Source organism: Dromiciops gliroides, chromosome 1 (genome assembly GCF_019393635.1).
Source record: "Dromiciops gliroides isolate mDroGli1 chromosome 1, mDroGli1.pri, whole genome shotgun sequence".
Classification (NCBI taxonomy): Eukaryota; Metazoa; Chordata; class Mammalia; order Microbiotheria; family Microbiotheriidae; genus Dromiciops; species Dromiciops gliroides.
Window position 1 is genome coordinate 336,399,777 of NC_057861.1, and position 24,989 is coordinate 336,424,765.

Below are 24,989 nucleotides of genomic sequence, written 5' to 3' on the forward strand. Positions count from 1 at the left end.
CTGGTCCTCAGTCACATTTGATCATTGCATTGATTAGTATTCTTAAGTTATTCAAAGTTCTTTTTCTTTACAATGTCGCCATTGTATAAATTGTTCCCCAGGTTCTTAGTTCATTGCATCAGTTCATACAGTTAGTCCCAATTTTTTTTTCCTGAATCTATCCCTTTTTCTTTTCTTTTCTTTCTTTCTTTTTTTTTTTTTTTGTGGGGCAATGAGGGTTAAGTGACTGGCCCAGGGTCACACAGCTAGTAAGTGTCAAGTTTCTGAATCCAGGGCCAGTGCTTTATTCACTCCGCCACCTAGCTGCCTTCTGAATCTATCCCTTTTATAATTTTTTTATGGTCCCCAAATATTCCATTATCTTCATTTACCCTAACTTCTTCAGCCATTCTCTAAATGATAGGCACCCCCTTCATTTCCAGTTCTTTGCTACAACAGGAGAGTGCACTATTAATAATTTTGCCCATTTGCATACAAAAATATTACTACCATCTTGTGGTATTGCTGAGTCAAAAGGTATGCAAAGTATTTTGACTTTTTTGGCATAGTTCAAAATTGCTTTACAGAATGACTGGCTAGTTCATAGCTTCACCAGCTAACTGTACATTACTATGACTCACATTACCTCTGACAAGTGCCATTTTCCTTTTTTGTTGTCTTTGCCAATCTCATATATGTGAGATGGAAATAAAGGGTTGTTTTAATTAGCATTTTTCTTTAATTAGCATTTTTCTTAGTTGCTGTTTGGAGAACTTTTTTCATGTTCCTTAATAGCTTGCTGTTATTTGATAATTGCTTGTTCCTATCCTTTGACCATTTCTTTATTGGTTAGTGGCTCTTAGTTTGATATAGTTGGTTTAGTTCCTGATGTAGCTTAGATATCTGACCTTTATCAGAGAAACTTGCTGCAAAGATTTTTTTGAAGTTTTATTGACATGTATTGTTTTTACATTTTAAATATTTTTAGTTGGCTTCAACCCCGTGAGAGCTCTTTTGAAACAAAGTAAAACTAACCATTTAGGGGCAGCTAGATGGTGCAGTGGATAGAGTACTGGGCTCAGAATCAGAAAGACTCATCTTCCCAAGTTCAAATGTAGCCTTAGACACACTAGCTGTGTGATGCTGGCCAAGTCACTTAACCCTGTTTTCCTCAGTTTCTTCATCTGTAAAATGAGCTGAAGAAGGACATGACAACCATTATCTTTGTTAAGATAACCCCAAATGGGGTTACAAAGAATTGAACGCAGTCAAAATGACCACCAGTACAAACTAACCATGCAATGACCTTATCTAAAAGTATATGCAGCATTTCATATCTGTAGCTTCCTTAATCTTTCTTTTGAAAAAAATGTTTTTTAAATGATTAGAAGTCTATTTTCTCTTAGTCCTATCCCCATCCCATTGAAAAAAAGAGAAAAACAAAACAAATTTCTTGTAACAAATATGCATAGTTTTCCTTTTTTTGTATACAGACTTATATGTCTCATTCTATACTCTCAATCTGTCATTTCTCTATCGGTAGCTGGATGGCATGTTTCATCATCAGTCCTCTGGAATCATGGATGGTCATTGCAATGATCATAGCTTTTGTAGCTTTCACAGTTTTTTCCCTTTATACTGTTTTTGTTATTGTATAAATTATCCTCCTGGTTCTCATTTTGTTCTTCATCTTTTTATAAAAGTCTTTAAAACTCGTTTTGTTTTTATAATGTTGATATTATAGTATAAACTCTTCTTTTCAGTCCTGCTTTTGGTTCTTTTGGTTCAGTCTTCATTTTATATAAGTCTATTCACTTCTCTTTGAAATCATGGTTCCTCATTTCTTACAGCACAATAATAGTATTCCATTATATTCATATATCACTATTTATTCAACTGTTCCTTATTTGATAGGTATCCCTTTAATTTCCTTTTTTATTTCCCACAACAACAACAAAGAGCTGCTGCAAATATTTTTTGTACACACAATATCTTTTCCTATTTCTTTGATCTCTTTTGGCTAGGCCTAATAGTGTTATAACTGCATCAAAGGGTTTGCACTGTTTAGTAACTTTTTTTTTAGTAACTTTTTATGTGTAATTCCAGATTACTTTTGAGAATGGTTGTACCCCATTCACAATTTCACCAATGGTGTATCAATATATGTTTTCCCATAGCCCCTCAAACATTTATCATTTTCCTCCTTTGACAGTCTGAAGGGTGTGAGATGGAATCTACAATGTTTTGGTTTGCGCTTCTCTAATAGTGATTTGGAACATTTTTTTCCTATGGCTATAGATAGCCTGGCTTTCTTCCCTTGAGAATTGCCTGTTTGTATACTTAGACTATATAACAACTGAGGATCTTGCCTTGCTCTTTATTATGTCATTATCCATTTGGGATTTGTTTTTGTCTGTAATGTGAGATGTTGGGCAAAACCCATTTTCTTCCAGATTTCTTTTAGCTTCCCTTGTAGCTTTTAGCAAATAATGAGCCCTTATGTTCATTTTAGTATGTTGATTATCTGATTTTTTTCATTGGTCAGCTTTCCTGTTTTTTAACCAGTACCGTATAGTTTAATATCTAGTACTGCTAGACACCTCTTCTTGACCCCTTTTCATTATCTTCCTTGAGATTCCTGTCCTTTTGTTCCTTCAGATGAATTTTGTGGGTTTTTTCTAGCTCTACAACATAATCTCTGAATAGTTTTACATGCCAACTTAGTAAATTAATTTAGTTAGTATTATCATTTTTATTATATGGCATAGCAATAATATAATGAAATGTCCTATGTGCAGGACAGTTGATCAACAAGCATTTATTAAACTCTTACTGTATGCCAGACAGTGGTGAGTGTACAAAGAAAGGCAAAAACATCATCTCTGCCTTCAAAGAAATCAAATGACTGAGACAAAATGCAAACTACATGCAAAATTCAGAGTATGTGGAAGGTAATCTCAGAGGGAATAAATGTCCTAGCAGTATGGAAGAGCAGAAAAGTCTTTCCAGCAGTGGCGGGTTTGAGCTGAGAGCATTCCAGGCATGAAGTACTGCCAGGGAAAGGCATCAAGCCTAGAAATTGTTACCCTAGGTGACTGGTATGATAGTGGCATTCTCAACAGTAATGTCTCCAATTATTTAGTTCTTTTCTTATTTCTTTAGAGAATGCTTTTAGTTGTACTCATTCAATTCCTATATGTGTTTCGGTAGCTAGATTGCCAAATACTTTATACATTCTGTAGTTAATTTTGAATGGAATTTCTCAATCTATATCTTCTTTTTTGGTTTTGTTGGTAATACACAGAAAGACTAAGGATTTGTGTGAGTTTATTTTATATCCTGCTACTTTGCTGAAGTAACTTAAAATCTTTTTTTGACTCCTGGGTTCTCTACATAGATCATTGTATCATCTGTAGAAATCAGTAATTTTGTTTCTTCTTTGTGTTTATTCATTCAGTCTCTTTTTCTGGTCTTATTGCTATAGCTAGCATTTTAGAACTGTATCAGATAATAAGGGTGATATTAGATATCCTTTCTTTTTTACCCTGCTCTGATTGAACAGGCCTCCAGGCAGTATGGTACTATGGAAAGAATACTGGCTCTGGACTGAGAGGACCCAGGTCTAAATCCTACATCCAGCACTATCTGTGTGCCTTGTGTAAATCACTCAACACCTCCAAGGCTCAGTTTAAGATGAAGGAGTTGGACTAAGATGTCTTGGAAGGTCCCTTCCATATTTCAATTTTTTTTTTAAACAGTGTTTTAAAACTTCACTAATGAATTTTAAAAATTCTTGACAACCACCAGAATTGTTTTTGAGCTTAAGAAAACTACTTTGTTAACCAATATATGTAGGAATTATATTTATCCAAGAGGTCATGGTCAGTATCTAACCTTTAAATGTTTAAACACTTTGTTCTGGTCTGAGCAGTGTTAGCAATATGCTTTTCCCCCCTATAAATAATCAAGGTTGGTAGCAGTGTTTTCTTATAAAATAACTGGACAATTCCCAGTTTTTTCTTCCTGGTAGCTTGGCTTTTATGGTTGTTACCTGCTTTGTAACCTTCTACCCATAATGGAAATTTATGAAATAGCCGAATTTCCAGAATAGTAAGTTTTTATTTTGCTTTCCATTATTGGGGTAAGGATAGAGAGAAGGACTAGACCTTTTAGTTTATTAGTATAGAGAACTCCCAGTTAAGGAAACTCTGACATTGTAAGTTGGTACCATCTTTGCTATTTCTAGACATAAAAAGCCCCCTAGAACACCAAGCAGTTAAGTGACTCGCCCAGCAAGTATGTCCAGAGCCAGGACACCTGAATCTAGGTCTTCCTGGCTCCTGGGCTGGCTCTCTATCCATTACTCTATGCTGCCTTTCTCATGGTTCTTTAAATAATAATTCAAAGGCCACTCTTATGATTTCAGATTAAAATTAAATGAAAAAATTGAAATCTGAGAAGGAGCACTACTTCAGAGAGCCCCCTTTCCCCTTACTTCTGCTAGCATCCTAAGTATTTTTTTTTGCATGAACATAGTTAATTCATTTTATTCTCAGAAGAGAAATTTGAACTGCAGTGAGCAGCATGCAAAATTTTTCTGATAACTCTTTGTACTCTGAAAGGAACACATATTTTAAAATTCTATAACTTCCAGTATTTAGCTTTTATAAATTATGAAATCGTTTTTCAGGTCCATTCACAATTATGATGATGATAAAAATAACCAGCAATTATTTAGCATATTAGGTTTACAAACACTTGTATATATGTTACCTCATTTGATCCTTACAACACCCTTGTGAGGTAGTGCTATTATCTCCATTTTTACAGATGAGGGAGCTAAGGCTGGTAGAGGGTCATAGAACTAGTGTATCGCTGGATCAGAATTTGAATTCAAGTCTCCCTGACTGTGGGTCCATCTCTTACCCATTGCACCATCTAATTGCTTCTATTTTCTTAACTTCATTTTTCTTTTCTATCAGATGATTAAGTTTTGATCTGATTTGCCAATATTTTTAGGCACATTGAATTCTTTTTGTTTTGCAATCTTATCACTAACCTGGGGAAGTCATTACCTCTTTTTATCTGTAAAATCAAATAATAACTTATTCAAGGGACAATTCAGTAATGGGAATATTTCCAGACAAATTTTATGGTCCTTAAGGGAAGAAGGGGAGTGTTGAATAGTGACTAAACTGGAGTTTAGTCAAGGAGAATTGGCTTCAAATCCTTCTTATATTTACTAGTTTTGTTGATTTTCAGTGAATTCCTTGAGAGCAGCAACTATTTTTTGCCTATCTTTGTATCCTCTGCTCTTAGTACAGTGCTTGGTATCTAGTAGCTGCTTAATAAATGTTTATTGACTGACTTATTGACTCAGTGTCCCTAAGCCTAAATTTCTGATCTACATTGCTGTAAGGAGATCCACATCAAGGCTTCTCTAAGCCAATTAAATCACAGGTCCAGATTAAAAAATAAAGAAAATGGAACAGATTTTATGAAAGGTTTGTTAATACTTCTGGAGCTAAATGAAAAACTTTTAGCCTTGAGTTTGGATTTATTATGAGTAGTAGAATTTCTGTTAAAATTATCTGATAGAATTATTAATCTAGGGGGCAGGTAGATGGCGCAGTGGATAAAGCACCGGCCCTGGAGTCAGGAGGACCTGAGTTCAAATCCAGCCTCAGACACTTAACACCTACTAGCTGTGGTTCCCTGGGCAAGTCACTTAACCCCAATTGCCCTGCAAAAAAAAAAAAAAAGAATTATTAATCTAGTATGGTTAAATTTATAAAATATTTATAGAATGTATATGTTTTTGGGTGGGCTTTGGTCTTCTTAAAGAAGAAACAATTCAGCCTTTTGTATGACTTAGGTCCTTCATTATGAGTAATAATTTTGTTAATCCTTTTGTTTTTACAAAGCATGTTCTGATGTTGTCATGGACCTTTGAAGGGTCATAGGGCTGGAATGGAGTAATTCATTAAGTATTTAGTGCCTGTTGTGGACTGGGTACTGAGGGATACATACAGGAAGAAAAAAATGAAAGACAGTTCTTTAAGAACTTTGGATTTTACTGGGGAATGATTTCAAATCTAGGTTTTGCAGTTTGTTGAAGCCTACAGTCTGTTCTCTTATCAGAATGATGTTTTTAAATTATATTGTGTTAAAGTTATCAAAATACTTTAAAAAAAAGTGGTCACAGACTCTAGGTTAAGAACCTCTGGGGGGCCTCTACATGGCACAGTGGGTAAAGCACTGGCCTTGGATTCAGGAGGGCCTGAGTTCAAATCCAGCCTCAGACACTTGACACTAGCTGTGTGACCCTGGGCAAGGCATTTAACCCTCATTGCCCCACCAAAAAAAAAAAAAAAAGGAAAGAAAGAAAGAACCCCTGAACTAGGTGCATCAGGAAGGGCTTCCCCTAGGAGGTGATATCTGAACTGAGCCTGGAAGAAAGCTGAGGATCCTATGGATCTATAGCTCAAACAAAGCAGGTGTGGAGATAAGTGGGTTATTTAGTCCTAGAAATAACTAGTTCACCAGTTTGGCTGGAACAAAGAGTGCTTGAGGGAGAATAAGTCTGGAATTTTTTATTAAATGACTGTTTTGATCCGATTTGTATTACCGATATGGTTAGGCAAATGGAATTTTTTTTAAACTTTCAGTTTCATCACTTCTTGGGAAAGTTATTTAGCTTCTTTCTCATCTGTAAAATGGGAATACTAATAATAACTACTTCATAGGAACAGGCTGTGATGGGCTTTAAAATTCATTTACATTCCAAATTTCTTTTAGGATTGACTAAATTTCAGACCAAAATGAATGGTAATATAGCATCATGCAGGGAAAAAAAAACACATTTTCAGTAACTTAAGAATTTTCTTTCTACTTGTCTTTCTTCATTTGTAATTGGTCAATCTTGTTTTGGTACAATATAGTGCAGAGATGATGGGAAATTTGGAACTGGCCCCAGAAGTGGATATAAATACCCTGCAGCCCTTAATTTCACAAAATGTGGTTTCTGACCTGCTCGACACATATATGTCAACGCTTACAGTGAGTAAAACTGGCATGTGCAGTTGCATACAAATAAGAGCTGTTCTAAAGTAGTATTGTGCTGCTAAATATATGGCTATCACTAGCTTTCATCTGTATATAGTAAATAATTTGACATAATAATTGGCAAAGGGGAAAAAGGAAGCCTACTTTAACATTTACTTTAGAAGGTTTTAAGGATATTTATGTCCAACCTTTGCTTCTATTTGTTAGTGCTTCTTACTGACATCTGAAATAGGATGCTGAGCTATGAGCAAAGTACATTTCCCTATTAGGCCTTGAAATTTATGGTTGCCAGTAGTGAATGACATAGCCCCTTCACTGAAGCTGAACCTAGAAAAGGGAATGTGTCATGTGACAGGCAGAATTGGCTAAGAATTCCAGGTAGAGTCATTGGACTCCTGTTCTAGAGATTGCCCTAACTCAGACTGTGAGAAAGAGGTGATATGAAAGGGGAAGAGACTACAGGAGCAGAGATCAATTCCTCTTTTCATTGTTAAATGAACAGTTAGGCAGAATTTTAAAGTAATCCTTCTGTTATGAAAGGCTCTGCTTAAGCAGCAAAAATACTTCCCTCAACAAGCTTTACAAGTATTCATGTGAAGAAATGGGACATCTCTAACTATGCTATTGTGGAATTCAAGGGTGGTAAGAAATAAGGGGCTGCAGAAGATTGATCATGTTAAAGGGAAGGTAAAGGACAGCATTGAACAATTACAGTTCTAGGTGAAGAAAGTGAAGATCTGCCCTAAGAAAAAGGGACAGTTTTGGACTAACCCATATTTGTCACCAGTTATGATGAATTCAGAGTTTGTTTTGAATTTCTGCCTTTTAACATCATTTAAATAAGCTATGTTAAGAAAGCTTTCTTCTCATTCTTTCTCTTAGTTACACATTCTTTCTGCTGACTTCTCTCTTGCTTCGCTAGACCGCATCTTGATTCTTATATTCAGCTTACAAATTATTTTTCCTATGCACCTGTTAGGCTTTATGTTTTGATCATAATGCTTTCCTTAGCTTCATATTTTGAAAAGCCAAAGAGAATGTTACAAGAAACTAACTACTACTGACCAAACCTACTGTGGAGTTCAAGAGATTTCAATCTTGAATTTCCTCTTTGGGCTAGATCAATGAGATATCAATTTCTCTCATACCATTGACCACAGCTTTCCATAGCTGGAGAATAAACGTGGGTTTAGTCATTTTGCCTTATAGTCAAAAGTGGATCTTTTTTCATATTTTTTCCCATTGTTACATTAATATTATCTTTCCTTTAGTCAAATATTATTGCCTGGCTACGAAAAGCACTAGAGACAGACAAGAAAGACTGGATTAAAGAAACTGAACCTGAAGCAGACCAAGATGGTTTCTATCAGACTACACTCCCTGCCATTGTTTTCCAGGTAGGACCCATTGCTGGTATTTTTGTTTCTAATTCCTGATTCATTAGCATGCTGAATCTGTATAGAAAACCAAAACCTTTAAAACTCACTTTATTATCATTCAGGGAACAAAGAACAGGAAGTTACCTTGGAAATCATATCGTCTAATTCCTTCATTTTACAGATGTGAAAGTAGTTGCAACAAAGTTATACCTTGCATGAAGCCATATAATATCAATATTCCTAATCTTGCTCTCTTTCACAACCATGAAATCATCCTTGATTTCTCTCTATCTTGTTCAACTTACAAATGCAATTCTAGTTGTCCACCTACAACATCTTTTGTATATTTTGCTTTCTCTCCTCACCCATAGCAACCATTCTACTTCAGGCCCTTGTAACCTCCCATCTGGATTCTTGGTCCAGGCCCTTTCCCATAATAGGCATTTGATAAATGCTTGTTGAATTGAATTGAAGCAATCAAACTTTTCTTGTGCATGAAGACCTATAACACAAGCGATAATAATGAAGACAGACATTTATCCTGAACTACGTGGATTTCTGTAGAGCCTAACTTTTCAAATAAGGACCTGAGGGACTGCTGCTGCTCTTGCCATATAGTGAATGTAGCAAGTGCCAGGTATCTAGTATCCTATCTAAATGTACAATGAATTCTGAATATGTGATGTCTAAAATGATTGTTTTTACTATTCTTAAAAATGTCAAGTTTTGTAAAGTAATTTAAGCACATCAACTAAGCAAAAGTTAATCATTTGACATGATAAGTTTAATCCAGGATGACTGATTATTATTGGACATTAACAACACTTTCTGTATTTGTTATCTTTAAATTATAGATTTAATTTCTTTAAAAGGTCAGTATTGTCAGCTCTAGTTGGTTGTCTGTTTATTATTCACCATTTTGTTAATTCATCTTGCCTGTGGACAAGGGGCTATCTTATATGCCCTGGCCAAAACTTACTAGCTCTTATCTTCTGGGCATCACTTCTTGCCCTAAGTAGGAATTCAACTATTTTCCCTTAATTTCCTCCCCTCCCCTCACCCAGGATATTGTTTTCCAAAGCAAACTATACTGTGGATGACATTTGTAAAGTCTTTGCAAAGGATCATTTGCTTTCTGTAGCCTCACTGGCAACACAGAGCCCCTGTGAATGGGAGCTAGGAAGAAGGAAGGGCCCAGGAATGGGACCAGCAGGATGTAGGGAGGAGGAGTCAGTTTCTTAAACTGTACAGACTTTTGCTAGTACACGTTTTTGTGAATTAATAAAACTTTGCCACGGTGTGAAGAGTAAGTGTCTTACTGTCTTAGAATAAGTTCTTTTAAGACTAGGCCCCAGGGATCTTATTCAACAGAACTTTGTAGGGCCTGCTGGAGTAGGCTTCTTATTGTCCCCACTATTGGTTGTTTTTAGTTAATGTGACCCTCTGAAACACATTGACCAGTGAGGACTTTGTATACCATGTTCTAGAAGTGGGTTAACCATCTACAAAATAACTGCTCTTAATTCCTGAGGAAAATGAATAATGTTACTGACCAGAAGATAGTATTAGAGGTCACAAGTATCCTTTGGCTTATCATATTTAGCATATACAGACTTCTCTACAAGGATAAAACCAGATTTCTAAAGAAATTCATATTTCTGCATTGTGAAAGAGTTTGAGTTATAAACATTTTAGTGAATTGATAAATGTCAAAATTCATCTTAAATTGTGATTTTAGATGTTTGAACAGAATCTTCAAGTTGCTGCCCAGATTAGTGAAGATTTGAAAACCAAAGTACTACTCTTATGTCTTCAGCAAATGAATTCTTTCTTGAGTAGGTAAGTATTTTTTACTTAATGTGTATATATCAAAAGCATGTGTACTTTACTTTGGTTGGTCTCTTATTTTAAAAAAGATTTCAGAGTTGGTAGTTTAACTTTATTATTGTTTATAAATGTGAAGAAGATTTAGATGAGATTGGGCATTATAGCTTTTGAAACTAGTTGTAAAACTTTTTGGATAACAGATCTTTCATCTTGGTATATGCTACCCAGCTTAAGTCATGATGCTATTAAATTTGAATTGTGGCTCTCATCTCAAGGTTTGGTTACTGTCTGTTATTATTTTCATTTTGCCCACATTATTGCTGTGCATTTTGAAAAGGAAAAATACTATTTCTAGCTAATGAGAGGAAGCATGTGTGGTGGATAGAAAGCTAGTCAAAGCCAGAAAGACCTGGACTCAAGGCCTGCCTCTTACACATACTGGGTGTTTGACCCTGGACAAATCATTCAACATCTTAGAACAGCTCTAAGACTATAGTTTGTAGAGAAGGTACCAACCTGCATTGGTAGAGTAAATTTATGCCTGGTAATTCACAATATCAGTGAAATCATAGGTCGAGTCTTATCCATGGAAATGTTAGATATTTTTTAAATGTTTCATTTATTATTACATAATAAACAGAGCTTTTCTTAGGAAATATGTTTCAAATAAGTCTGCCATGAGACTTCACTCTCACTGTATTTACAAAGTAGCTATTTGTAATTGTTTAAATTGAAAAGTATGGAATATGATTTTTTTGTACCTCAAAATGGGCATTAAAAATTTTCTAGACAAGATTTTGCTTCCAGCCAAGTACTTAAGCTGTTGGGTTCACTTGTTTGAAAGCAAAAGATCAATTTGATTCATTGCGTGCGCTCTCTCTCTCTCTCTCTTTTTGATATGAAGAGATCAACGTCAGGGACCTTATTTATTTTCACAGAACTGTCTGAATTAATTGACATGATTGTATTTTTAATGCTCTTACTGTATAATTTAAGTTCACCATCTATTAATTGCCTGCCCTGTACAAAGCACTGCTCAAGGAGGTAGAGATTAAAAATTAGGATACAGCTACTGTTCTCAAAGAAGCTTATATGTTAAAAGAGCAAAAAAAAAAAAAGACACATAAACAAATAACTATCGTGCAAGGGAAGATGAGAGATTGGTGCAAGAAAGTAGTTCAGCTAGGTATAGTTTGGTCCCAGCTAAGAATCTAGTGAAGTGGTTGAACATATTCAAATTTGCACTCTTCAGAGTTATGATTATGTAAAGTGTGGTCATTGGCTCCAGACCAAGGGAAATAAATAGTGTGAATTGCAATTATGTAACCACTGTAAGGGATTTATTATTTACACTAATAGGTGCCTCCCAGTAAACTGCTGCAAGAAAATAGGAAAAAGGGATGATTATTTTCAGCTAGGATAAAAGGAGGGAAGGCTTTATAGAAGATGTGACTCATCAGGCTTTGAAAGAAGTGACTTCAGTAGACAGAGAAGGGGAACGAATCCTCATGAGGCTGTTCCACGTGTCTAAAATGTCACATATTTGAAGGGTGTTGTGTGAGAGAAAGCTGGTAGGTCATTTGGAACAATATCGTGGAGAGCTTTGAAAGAAAGGATCGAGGGTTTTTACTCAGCAGGCAGTGATAAGCCACTGAAGGTTTTGATCGCAGCAGATAAAGCACTTAATGTAGGCTTGTACCCTGTGAAATCCATGGATGAAACAAATCATTGATGTTTTCAAAAGGGTCAATGTTTGCAAAAGACCTTGATGTTCTCAGGCGAAAAGCCTATGTGAAGACCATGTGCTTTGAACAGAATTTTTATATCATGCCTCAGGAAGTACTTAGTTCTTTAACACTAAAAGTAATTGTACAGAATTTAGATGAGATATTTTAGAAGGGATTTTTGTAACAGGTGGAAAATTTGCCTAGGTGACTTCTGTGGCCCTTTCCTATTTTTAAAAAATATTGATTTTAGTCATGTCCTATAATTAGTAGAGGCTCTACTTATGTGAGAAATAACCAACCATAACAGAGTAATCTTTCCATTGCTTCATCTTTCCAATGCTTGTTAGCATATTGTAGGCACTTAAGCATTTGATTGATATGGATAATCAAGGATTTATTTACTTGGAAAGGATCAACATCTGACTAAAAGTGACTCAGAAACCACTCTGTAGGTACAAAATGATCATAAAAAGTCTTTCATGCTAAATTTTGTTATTTTGTTTGGGGGTGGGGTTTTATTTCCTCAGATATAAAGATGAGGCACAGTTATATAAAGAAGAACACCTAAGAAATCGGCAACACCCACACTGCTATGTTCAGTATATGATAGCAGTCATCAACAATTGCCAGACCTTTAAGTAAGTTTTACTTTATTATTTGTGAAAATCAACTGGTTAATTAACAAGGAAAAAGTATAAGATAGATATCTGTTCTGTTGACTCCAACAATCTTTTTGTTACAGAGAGTCAATAGTCAGCTTAAAAAGGAAGTATTTGAAAAATGAAACAGATGAAGGAGTCTCAATGTGCCAGCCTAGCATGGATATGGTCTTAGATACTATTGCAAAGGATGGATGTAGTAGCCTGCTAGATGAAGTCTTCCTGGATCTAGAGGTTAGTGTCTTTCTAAGAATTCTTTGGTTTAATATGTAAAAGATTGCTGTCGTGCTGCACATTGTACTTGTCTACTATTCTATTACAGTTAAATCTATTTGGTAACTTTTGTGTATCTTGGGTTTTTTGCATATGATTCTTAAATGTGATGTATTTCTATTCCTATATTATATAAAGGTATAAGCAATATTAAAGATAGGCTGGTTAATGAATCACAGAAAAAAGAAGGGGAGAAAAGAGACCATATTCTTGAGCACATTCTGTGTGCAAAGAATAGGGATTGTACCATATCCCATCTCCTGAATCCATGCTTTTGTAATGCCTTCCCTTGTCTGGAATGTGTTCCCTTTTTACCTTGGCTGCCTTGTAGAATCCCTTGCTTTTCTTCAAAGCATAGTTGAGTTGTAACCTTCTAAGGGAGGCGATTTATATATGGTCATCTATGTACTATCCTACCCCAAGCCCTCAGAAGGGTGAGCTCCTTGAGGCAGAGACTGTATCCTTTTTTCTTATTGTATCCCCAACACCCAGCATAGTTGTTTGCATGTAGTAGGTGCTTAGTAAATGTTTATTAAATTGAAGAAAAATCATACCTTTAACTAGCATTGCTTTCTGAAAGTTTATCCTTTAATTGAAGAAATATTTATTAAACACCTAATGTACCAGGATACTTAGAACTGTGCTAATAGTTTTAGGGGGATACAAAGATTTACACATTAAAAGTTAATTAAAAATGTGAAATACCATATAATTAAGTGCCTGTTGTATGTTATTTTGATGAAACCACTTGAAAACTTATTTTATTTGCTGTTAATGTTTAAATAGAATTTGAAGTTCTATTGGAAGGGGTTTTAGCCCTTTAAGGAAAGTTTCTAAAGAAATTTTTCTACCTGCTCTAGGGCATAGAAGTTGTGGCACCAGTGAGATTAGATTCTATAAGAGAAATAAATCACTGCTGCATCCAAAATTCAGGCATTTACTACTAAGGAAATCAAATATGTAAATATGTGTAGCACTTGGGAATAAAGAGTTATTTTTTTCCCCTGAAATCTCTTTCACTTTTTTATTTTTAAACTAGAACCATGACTTTTGGGATTTTATGACAGATTGCTGCTGTGGCAAGTCATATGAATGAATGAAAGAAAAATATTAAGCACTTACTGCATACTGGGCACTGTGCTAAGTGTTGGGGATAAATATATAAAAAGAAGAAGGACCCTGCTTAAGAGAGCCAACATTTTAACAGGGAAAATAACACATAAAGGGAATGGTAGGGAGGTTTGGAAAGTTATAGGGGTACATATAAGATGGCATGATTGATTTAACTTTGCTTCTAAAGTTGGAAGGGGGCAGGAAAGGATATGTCTGTGGCAGCACCGATAGGATGGCAAGATGATGAGCTGGATGTAAAGTGAAACATGGCGGGGCAGCTAGGTGGCACAGTGGATAAAGCACTGGCCCTGGATTCAGGAGGACCTGAGTTCAGATCCAGCCTCAGACACTTGACACTAGCTGTGTGACGTTGGGCAAGTCACTTAACCCTCATTCCCCACTTTCCCCCCCCAAAAAAAGTGAAACGTGGCTAGGCCTCACTAGATATAGTGACCCTGTTAGGCTCTTATAGTTGAAAGATCCTGTGCCTGGTGAAAGGGGGCATAAAAGGACACAGCTGGCCAACAGGGCAGATTGTTTAAGGGTACTCTGTAAGACTCTTAAGTTATCAACATATTACAAATCTAGATGAATGATTTCAACACTTGCAATTCCCTACATCAATGAAATCACTGGTCCAGACCCAAAAAGCCCCAGTAAAACAAAACTCAGACAACAGAAACTAATAATATTATTTCACAAAATTTATGTTTTCTGCAAATAACTGTTAACATTTTTACTCAGACCTATAAAAAAGTCAGATGCTGTTAAATATTAATGTTCTTTCCTATTTAAAAATGGAAATTGTTTGAGGCACATAAATTATTATTGCATAAATTCTTTTGGAAATTTTTGAGTTTGTCAGACCAATGTGTAAACAAGCTGTATTATAAATTCTTCCAGTAGTTTATTGATTTAAAGGTGTTAGTACAGTAGTTTTCATTTTTTGAAGCAGAAGAAAAGTTGAATTTACTTGATATGTTACATTGTTGACAGTTAAATTAATAAAAGAGAAGATGTAAAATTTTCTGGAGATTAATGTTTGTTTTTTTCAGCCACATCTTAGTGAGTTGATGACAAAGAAATGGTTAATGGGATCAAATGCTGTGGATACAATTTGTGTCACTGTGGAAGATTATTTCAATGACTTTGCTAAAATTAAAAAGCCCTATAAGAAGGTAAGAATAAAACACATGCAAAAAGTTGTCCTTTGTGTTGGGGCTCACCTCTTCATACTTTAACTAAAATACAGGATAAATATTTGTAATAAATATCTTATTACTTTAATTGTCATTGAGAGATGGAAAAAACACTAGATATTAACTTCAGAAAAGTGGATTACATAGAAACAGAGTCTCCACTTTATCCTACATACTGTTTTCAAAATAATTTTCCTTAAGCACTTACTTCCCTGCTCAGCCAATTCCTGTGGCTTCCAATTGCCTCTAGAATAAAATGGAAACTCCTCTGTTTAGTTTCTAAAGCCCTAAACAACCTGGCCTGATCCTGTCCTTCTAGCTTCATTGAATTTTTACCCCCTCCCTCATCCAGCCACATTGGCTCTCTGTTCCTCCTCCACAACACTCAATCTCCTATCTCCATGCCTTTGCACTCACCATCCCCCATGCTGGGAATGCATTCCCTCCACATCTGAATAGAGTCCCTCTTTTTCCTTAAGAGGCAACTCAGTTACCTTCACCTGTTGCATGAATCCTTTCCTTATCCCCCACCCCCAACTCTTAATGCCCTCCCTCCCTAACCACCTTGGGTTTAACTACCCTCTCTTTTGTATGAATCACATATGTGCTTTCATTGATATACTTGTATGTGTAGATATATTTTCCCCCAAAGGATGTAACGAAGCTCCTTAACAGTAGGAGTTATTGTGCTATTTGTACTTTTACCATCAGTGCTTAGCATCAAGTCTGGCACATAGTAGGTGTTTAATGAATGCTTGTTGGTTGATAGGGTGGGTATTGTGATCAGCTCAGACTTAGACAAGGCTGACTGGAGACTGTAGGACATGCAGCCAAAATGATGAGGGCCTTTGAGAACTCACAGAACCTAGCTAATACAGAATGAATGGGACTTCATTCCATACATTTTATTCCCCACCTGCACTATTTCCCCAGGATCCCATTACCATGAAATTCCTCTTCCAGGTCTTGGCTTTTCCCACTGTCTTCCACCACAGATTCTCTCGGGGGTGGGGGTGGGTGACAAATTTCTCCTTCTCCCAGTATGACCACATTACTGTCATGTTTCTCCATCCCTTCTCCCATCAGATTGTGCTCTGCTATCCCCTTAGTTATAGCTTTGAGACTTTGTGTTTTGCAGGGGAATTGAGAGAAATGAAAATGTTTCTCCAGAAAGAGACTTTTAGAGGGAGTATATTGGCCATGGGGGAGATGATAGAAGTATTCATCTTGTTCTACCTGACCTCAGAGGACAGAACTCTGGGAGGGATGGGTGAGGTTTGCAAAAAGCTGGATGTTAGTTTGATGTAAGGAAAAACTAACAGTGATTCAAAAAAAGAAATAAGCTTCCTCAGAAGTAATGGGTTCTTCCTCATTGGAGGCCTTCAAGTGAAGGCTGGTTGACTACTTGTCGAAGAAGTTAGAGAGTGTATTCCTGCAGTTTTTGGCCTTCGAGGCCCTTTCTTGCTCTGAGATTTTGAGGACAAGGATAATTGAGATTCAGAAATAATCCAAGAACTTTATGTTTACCACTAGTTATGACTTTTTTAAACCAGTTTGCTAGCACAAAGTAAAATTGATGTTTCATCCCTTTTCACTTCCTCTAATCAATCAGTCTAGAGATGATAAAAATCTTGGAAGTGTGTACCATCCTTATCAAAGTAGGAAAGAAATAATAGCATACGGCTATTCAGCTGTGGAAATCTCATGTATTTGTTCCCTGCAGAAAATGACAATTGAAGCTCACCGAAGAGTGGTAGTAGAATACATCAAAGCAATCATGCAGAAGCGGATCTCTTTCAAGAGTGCTGAGGAACGCAAAGAGGGCGCAGAAAGGATGATCAAAGAGGCAGAGCAATTCAGATTCTTGTTTAGAAAACTTGCTTCTGTAAGTGTCTTAGGTCTGTAGCTTCATCAGTTCATTTTTAGTTTCAGCATCTGATTCTGATCTGTGTGTGTGTGTGTGTGTGTGTGTGTGTGTGTGTGTGTGTGTGTGTAAGACACCCACACACCTGGGGGCCAGCTGGAAGGAGGAACCAGAAACCAAATAATTACTTAATCTTTATTCATTTGTAATCAGAATCGGACTTTGGATTTTGAATAAGTCAAAAGTCGGAAGAGAAAGTGACAACAAAATAAATAAGTACGGTTAAGAGTATGCAACTACTAACAAGAAAGCCTTTCTCTAGATTCAGTATGCTGAGGCATATTTAGACAAATGGAAAAGTCCATTTTAAAGCAAAATCTGAGTAGATCCCAGTAAAGGCAAAAGATCCCCACACTGAGCAGATGAAGCATCCGCTAGCCAAGATGGCCCACTGTCACATTCTGTGTCGTTTCAAATCAGGTAATATATAGTAATCACTTTATGACCAACCCTAATGCATTATAGAAATGTGACTTAAAAATTATTATTATGACTAGTTGTTATTGATCAAAGGAAAATAGATTGGACATTCACCATGTGACCCTGGGCAAGTCATTTTACCTCCTCTGATCCTCAGTTTCCTCCTTTGCAAAATTATGATAATGCTACGTGCATTACCTGCTTAATTGCCGCTTGCATTTTTGCCTCACTTTAAGGTTTATAAGACGATTGCCTCAGAACAATCCTGTAAAGTGGGGTGCACAAGTATCCTTATCCCCATTTTGTAGCTGAGGAAGCTGATTCTCAGAGAGGCGAATGTCTTGCCTTGATAACACAACTAGCAATCTTAAGTCAGGACTCGAGTCTAGGCCTTCTAATTTCAAGACCAGTGCTCCTTCCACTGTATGTCACCGAGTGGTTGGGAGGAAAGCTCTTTGTGAACTCAAGAGCATTGCACCATGGAACGAGCTGCTTGCTGTTAGCCATCTAACTGTTGATAGTCTAAAGAAGGGAATGTTTGTATTAAATGAAATACTGTACACTTGGAAGTAGTCTTCACATGCTCTTCCCGTGACGTTTTGTAGGGATTTGGAGAAGATACAGATGGACATTGTGATACTATTGTAGCCATTGCTGAAGTTATTAAACTGACTGATCCTTCACTGCTTTATCTGGAAGTTTCCACTCTAGTCAGCAAATATCCAGATATCAGGTAATGGCCTTCATGTTTTCTATTTTCAGCTCATGTTTATGGAGCATTGACTTGAGCTCCATATTTTTTCCAAATTTGTTTCTTCTAAAAGCATTAAAAAAACCCAACAACATTCTTATCTTTCTGTGGAAAAAATGAATGAAATCTGTTCTTAAGGCAAATTGTCACTGTTATAAGTACTTATGGGATAAGTTGTCTATTTAGTATTTATTGAGTACTTTCTGAACTATGTGTAAGGCACTATACCAGAGATTCTTAACCTGAGGTCCGTGAACTTTAAATACACACAGACACAGACACAGATATATTTTATGTGTGTATATATGCACACATATATACATATTTATACACACACACACACACACACACACACACATATATAGTACCGTCTCACTTTCTTATACTGTATTTCAACATAATTGGTTTCCTTTGTCATCCTATGTATTTTATATACTTAAAAGCATTATTCTGGGGGCAGCTAGGTGGCACAGTGGATAGAGCGGATAGAGCACCGGCCCTGGAGTCAGGAGTACCTGAGTTCAAATCCGGCCTCAGACACTTAACACTTAACTAGCTGTGTGACCCTGGGCAAGTCACTTAACCCCAATTGCCTCACTAAAAAAAAAAAAGCATTATTCTGTCCACCGCGCTGCCAAAGGGATCTGTGACACAAAAAAAGTTTAAGAATCCCTACAACATGGAGACTGTGAAGAAGTGTAAGATATGGTGCCTGCCATCGAGGTGTTTATACTCTAGATAGGCAACTACAGTCTATATGGGGGAAACATGTAATTAAAAATTCAGGAATACAACAAGGAGCTGCTTTCTCATCAGTATGGAAAACTCCAGGTTATGGGAATTCCTTTTACTGGTACAGATCAAGGTTGTCCAAAATGTGGTAGGTAGAGAATTGCAGTAAGCACATAGAGTTTAGGAGATTCATCTGTTCACACAACTATTAAGTGTCAGAGGTAGAGTTTGGACAGGCCTAGGATTCCATCCACCATGATGTACTACCTCAATAAATCATATCAGACAGTAAATAGTAAGAATCAGACATGGTGTAGATAAGTGTCATAGAAGTTGAGAGATCATATTAGGCTAGAACTATCAGAGAAGGCCTCTCAGAGAAAGTGGGATTTAACATTACTTTAGAAGAATGCGTATTGTTTCACTAATCTGAGAGGGGGGGGATACAGTAGTCTAGATGAGGGGAGCAGTATGCATAAAGGCATTGAGGCTGGAGGTAGCAAGACATAGCCCCATAATTATTAGAATAACAAGTAGACCAGTTTGTTTATAGTGTTCTTTGTAAAGGAGTGATAGGGAAGCTGAACAGGTAGACTTGGGCCATGTTGCTAAAGATTTTGAATACCATTTACCAGGATCAGCCAGATGTGTGCATCCCAGAGAGTGGCCACAGTGTAGAAGAGAAGAGTCCTGGCTCAAATTGCACCATGTCTTTTCCTTTGAGTTCACCTTGCTGCTTTTTTCTCCTTTGTAATATTGTTCTGAGCACCCAAGAACAAAAAGAATCCAAGCTATCCTATCCTTTTTTCCTCCCCCTCATGTTTTCATTTTACTAAACAAAAATCCACTGAAACAGAGCTGTGCCCATCAAAAGCAGAAAACCAAAATCTTTTTCAAACTTGGACTGATGAGGTGGGAAAAAATTCACTTATATGCAAAATCTATTTTCACTTCCCTTTGCAGTCAAAGTAAAAACTCGTCTCTTATTCAGCAGTAGGTCTTCCACAGCTTGATTTCCAGTAAAAAGCTGGCTTTTGCTCTTGCTGATCTGATAGGAATTTTAATTATCATCAAGATAATCTGGGCATTTAGACTTAAAAGTGCCTTTTCTGAGCAAATGGTACAAGCTGGCATCACTAAGTTCAGATACTATGCGTTATGTAAAAAAATAGGATCACTTTTTTGTCTGCAGTGTATTCAGACTTTGACTAATGCTATTACTGTTAACCTTCCCCTCTCTCATTCACAGAGATGATCATATCGCAGCTTTGCTGACAGTGAGAGGAGATGCTAGCAGAGATATGAAGCAGACTATTATTGAAACTCTGGAACAAGGTTCAACTCAAATAAATCCAAATTATGTGCCCATTTTTAAAGACATTACAGTTCCTTCACTGAATATGACTAAACTTCTTAAGTAACTGACAAGGCAGCCTCTAGTTTCTGTATACTTGTTCTTGTGGCTCACCATCAGCATTCTTAGAAAAGATTAAGGCAAGTATTCCTCACACTAATTCAAACATAAATCTTTGAACTTCTGTACCTGCTTGCTCTGGGGCTGACAAGGATTATTTTAGGCTTGTCTGACCCCAAAGATAATTGCTAGTCTGGCCATTTGAAGAATGAGACATTCTGATGGCCACTGTGCATTGTATCAAACTACAACAGTTGTATTTGCTCATACCTGCTTCTGTGATGAATGTACTTTGTGAAGTTGTTCAGGATTGAGAAGTGTTAATCATGTGGTTTCTTTAGTGTCTAATAAAATGATTTTTAAAAGTTTTCAGAAGTAATGAAATGTACAGTCAGATTCTGTATTCATTTAATTTTCACTGCTTATAAAGCACTTCTGCTTAATTAAAAGTTTGATGTATACCCTGGTTTTTTTTTTTTGTTTTTTTGCGCGGGGCAATGGGGTTAAGTGACTTGCCCAGGGTCACACGGCTGGTAAGTGTCAAGTGTCTGAGGCCAGATTTGAACTCGGGTACTCCTGAATCCAGGACTGGTGCTTTATCCACCGCGCCACCTAGCCGCCCCTATACCCTGTTTTATACATGTGATGCTTGATTAAACAATTTAAAAATACTTGCTGTGGCCTTATTTAAAAAACAAACAAAAAACTTTCCCAGTTGAAAAATGAGAGTGATGATAATGTTATTGTGATGTTCTCATTAATGATCTTAGATGTCTGTTGACTTAAAGAAATGTTCTCTCCTCCAATTTATGACTGTACCAGATATAGCCAGTTTTAATCCATGTTTATCCCTATATATCTTCGCAGTCTTGTTTCTATCTCAACAATTCACATCAGGATATATCAGTGGATATATCAGGAGCAAAACATTTTAAACTAGAGTGACTCAGGTAATGATGATTAATCACTAGAGCTGAGTTTTCAGACTCCAGATTGACTTCCTTCCTGGCTTTATTTTGGTTGGTGATATTTCTACAAAGGAGTTCAGCCAAGATGACAGAGTAGGAGGACCTGGTACAATTGTTTCTCCAATAACTATTGTAGCAATTAAGTAAGAAGAGCACTGGATTGAGAAATGAAAGGGAAATTAAAGGAGAAGCTACAATGAGTGGTCTTTCTAGCCCAAGATCACAAAAGTGACCTCTAGGCCAGGTGACAGGGCAAGAACTGTGGAATGAGGGTGGACTGAAAACTTAGACTCAGCCTTCTCAGCCCAAGCTAATAGTTTCTGGTATCTCCCAGAAGGGCTGAGAGCTTGTGTTCAACACCCAGAGCTTCAAGCATGGGTTACCATGAGGGGCCAAGGTCTCATTCTTAGACCCTGGAACTCCTAGTCAGGCCAGCAACACCACATTGCCCAGAGACTATTCCTGGAAAAAAGACTAAACAAGAAAAATAAAGAGCAATTATTGGTCCAAAGACTCACAAGACATGAACGTAGAAGAGAACAACCCTGAAAGCCAATCACAGTGTCAAAAGCATCTTGCTCTCAAGATTGATTAGAATTCCTAGAAGAAATGATGCAAGAGTTTAAATAAAATGATATTATAAATAAAATTGAGAATGCTAGAGGAAAGAACTGAAAAAAGATATGATATGGAGGAGAGACTTGGAAAGAATTAATGGACTCACTAAGAATTAAAATGTACCAAATAGAAATTAATGACTGCATGAGACAAAGATCGAAACAGTAAAACACTGAAGATTAGAAGAAAATGTAAAATATTATGTAAAAAAAATCAGCAGACTGAGAAAACATATCAAGGAGATATAATTTGAAAATCATTGGTCTACCTGAGCAGCTAACAAGCCTAGACATCATATTTTAGGAAATTATAAAACTCCAGATCTCTTGGAATCAAAGAGCAAAGTGAAAATAGAATCCACTATTTTCATCTTCTGAAAGAAACCCTAAAATGATAAATCCCTAAAAAACAATCATAGCCAAAATTCGTAATTCTAAATCAAAGAAAAAAAGAAGCCTGCATTTGCTAGACAGAAAAAGAGTTCTACTTATTATAACTATACCCAGGATCACCCAAGATTTAGTAAACACCACTCTTAGGTAATAGAAAATATGGAATATAATCTGAAAGGCAAAGTATATAGGCTTTGGAGCAGGTAGGTGGTGCAGTGGATAGAGCACTGGCCCTGGAGTCAGGAGGACCTGAGTTCAAATCCAGCCTCAGACACTTAACACTAACTAGCTGTGTGACCTTGGGCAAGTCATTTAACTCTCATTGCCCACTCCTCCCCCAAAATATAGGCTTCAGCCAAGAATAATTTACCCATCAAAAGAGTATAATTCTACAGAGGATCAATAATAGACTTAGAAGTATTCTCTTTTTTTTTTTTTTTTGTGGGGCAATGGGGGTCAAGTGATTTGCCCAGGGTCCACAGCTAGTAAGTGTCAAGTGTCTGAAACCAGATTTGAACTCAGGTTCTCCTGAATCCAGGGCCGGTGCTTTATCCACTGCGCCACCTAGCTACCCCACACTTGGAAGTATTCTTTTTTTTTTTTTTTTTTTTTTTTTTTTTTTGCGGGGCAATTGGGGTTAAGTGACTTGCCCAGAGTCACACAGCTAGTAAGTGTTAAGTGTCTGAGGCCGGATTTGAACTCAGGTACTCCTGAATCCAGGGCCGGTGCTCTATCCACTGCGCCATCTAGCTGCCCCGGAAGTATTCTTAATAAAAAGATTGGCCCAGATTAGAAACTTTGAAATGCAAATGTAGGAGTAAAGAAAAGCATTGGTAAATACAAGTGATCAATCAGAAAGGTGAGGGAATTGCAATCTAATGTAAAGAAGTGGGGATGACAATTATCCCCTAAGAACTGCAGTTATCGGGAGTCGCAGAATTAAATAACGTGGAAGATATTTTTTTAAATCTTAGAATAGCAGTCTTTTTTTTGTCCCAGGAGTAATTTTTTTTTAATCTTGGGAGAGAGGAAAAGGTGTACTCCAGAAGAATTGGGGGTGTATTATAATTAGGGGTGCAAGTTGAAGTCTATGAAGGAGGAAGAGATGGCTGTAGCAGGTATGATTTGAACTCACTTTGAACTGAGGCAGAGTAAAGTGAGCAGTTATACTATAACATTGTAATAGTGAATAATTTTGAAAGACTGAAGCGACCAATACAATGACCAACCATGATTTCAGAAAACCAGTGATATGAAGGCTGCCTATGTCCTACCAGAGAGGTGAGACACTTAATATGCAGAGTAAGACATTTATTTTCAGACATGGCCAGTATGTTATTTATTTTGCTTGACTATGTATGTTTGTTGCAGGATTGGTTTCAGGTTGGGAAGGTAGGAGGGAGAGAGGGTAGATGCTTGTTAATTGGAAAGAAAAAAAAATAACTTAAAAAAAAATAGTTATTCTCCCAGTCTGTTACTGATGTTTAACATGTTTCTTAATATAGCTAAACCTCTATCCTAAATAACACATCTCAGCAATTCTTAATTATCCCACTTCCACTGAAGATAATAATTTGCTAATGTAATTATTACTTGTTCATGTAAAAGGACCTTAATTTTTCCTTAGCTATGCCCCCACCCCTCATAGGCCTCTTTGGTAACAGCAATTTTTTGTCACTGCCTTTCCTCTGCCATCTTGGCTCCGCCCCTTTTGAATACCCATTTTAAGTTTAAAAGCTATGAGATGTTGGCTGTCAGAATTTGGAAATACCACTCCTCTACTTGTTCTCACACAAGAGCACAGTGCCACCTCACTGGTAAATGAAATTTATGGTTTATAAGATAAGGAGGCATGTTTTAGTTGTCCTTTTGCCCTATTTACAAAAAGATGATTCATTATAGCTGAGGAAAAGCAAACTTGTTTTTATCAGTAACTGATGATAATTCTATAATAGTTCATTTATATAGTGTTTTAAGACTTACTTGACATATGTACATTTCATTTGGTCCTCACAATAATCCTGTGATGTAAATGCTGCAGGTCATCCCCATTTTACAAAGAAAATTTAAGTGGTTATATAACTATAGCAATAATTATATTAATAGATCTAGAATCTGGAATCCAAACTCATTCATTTTATTATACAGAAACTGAATTTAACAAGGTAAATGATTTGCCCCTGGTCACAGAGTTATTAGTTATTTGAAGTGGGACTTCAAACCTAGGTCTCTGACTTTCAGTCAAGTACTCTTCCACTATTACCATGCTGCCTGTCCTGTTTCATGCCTCTTCTCTGCACTACAATGCCTCTGTTGGCACCTCGACGATGTTGCCATTTTCCTTTCCTCAGCTCCTATTGCAGGTCACCAGAGATGGGCAGCCTGCAGGTGTGATTGGGTGGCACAAGACAAAGACAAATCCATTATTTATCTCATTTAGTTCTTTGAATGTGATGGAGTAGAAAGAACAGTGACTGGAGTTAGAGGAGGTGGGTTAAAATTCTGTCTCTGGTGTTTACTACCTGTCACTTTAGGCACTTTAACCTCAC

The 24,989-nt window shown here is 36.7% G+C and overlaps 1 protein-coding gene across 2 annotated transcripts in view; it reads left to right on the forward strand.

Annotated features, from left to right (window-relative positions):
* The window catches only part of EXOC3 (exocyst complex component 3), a 36,292-nt gene extending 15,305 nt beyond the window's left edge, over positions 1 to 20,987 (forward strand). The window contains exons 5-13 of one of the 2 annotated variants that reach the window (XM_043975390.1): positions 6,921 to 7,038; positions 8,316 to 8,441; positions 10,162 to 10,262; positions 12,505 to 12,615; positions 12,720 to 12,870; positions 15,078 to 15,200; positions 16,945 to 17,106; positions 18,171 to 18,298; positions 20,298 to 20,986. In XM_043975390.1, coding sequence (XP_043831325.1) covers positions 6,921 to 7,038; positions 8,316 to 8,441; positions 10,162 to 10,262; positions 12,505 to 12,615; positions 12,720 to 12,870; positions 15,078 to 15,200; positions 16,945 to 17,106; positions 18,171 to 18,298; positions 20,298 to 20,469 — 1,192 coding nt within the window. In that variant the 3' untranslated portion in view covers positions 20,470 to 20,986. Of the gene's footprint in view, positions 1 to 6,920; positions 7,039 to 8,315; positions 8,442 to 10,161; positions 10,263 to 12,504; positions 12,616 to 12,719; positions 12,871 to 15,077; positions 15,201 to 16,944; positions 17,107 to 18,170; positions 18,299 to 20,297 lie in introns of both variants that reach the window. The other variant, XM_043975391.1, reaches the window with a different exon arrangement.
* Positions 20,988 to 24,989: the final 4,002 nt, after the last annotated feature.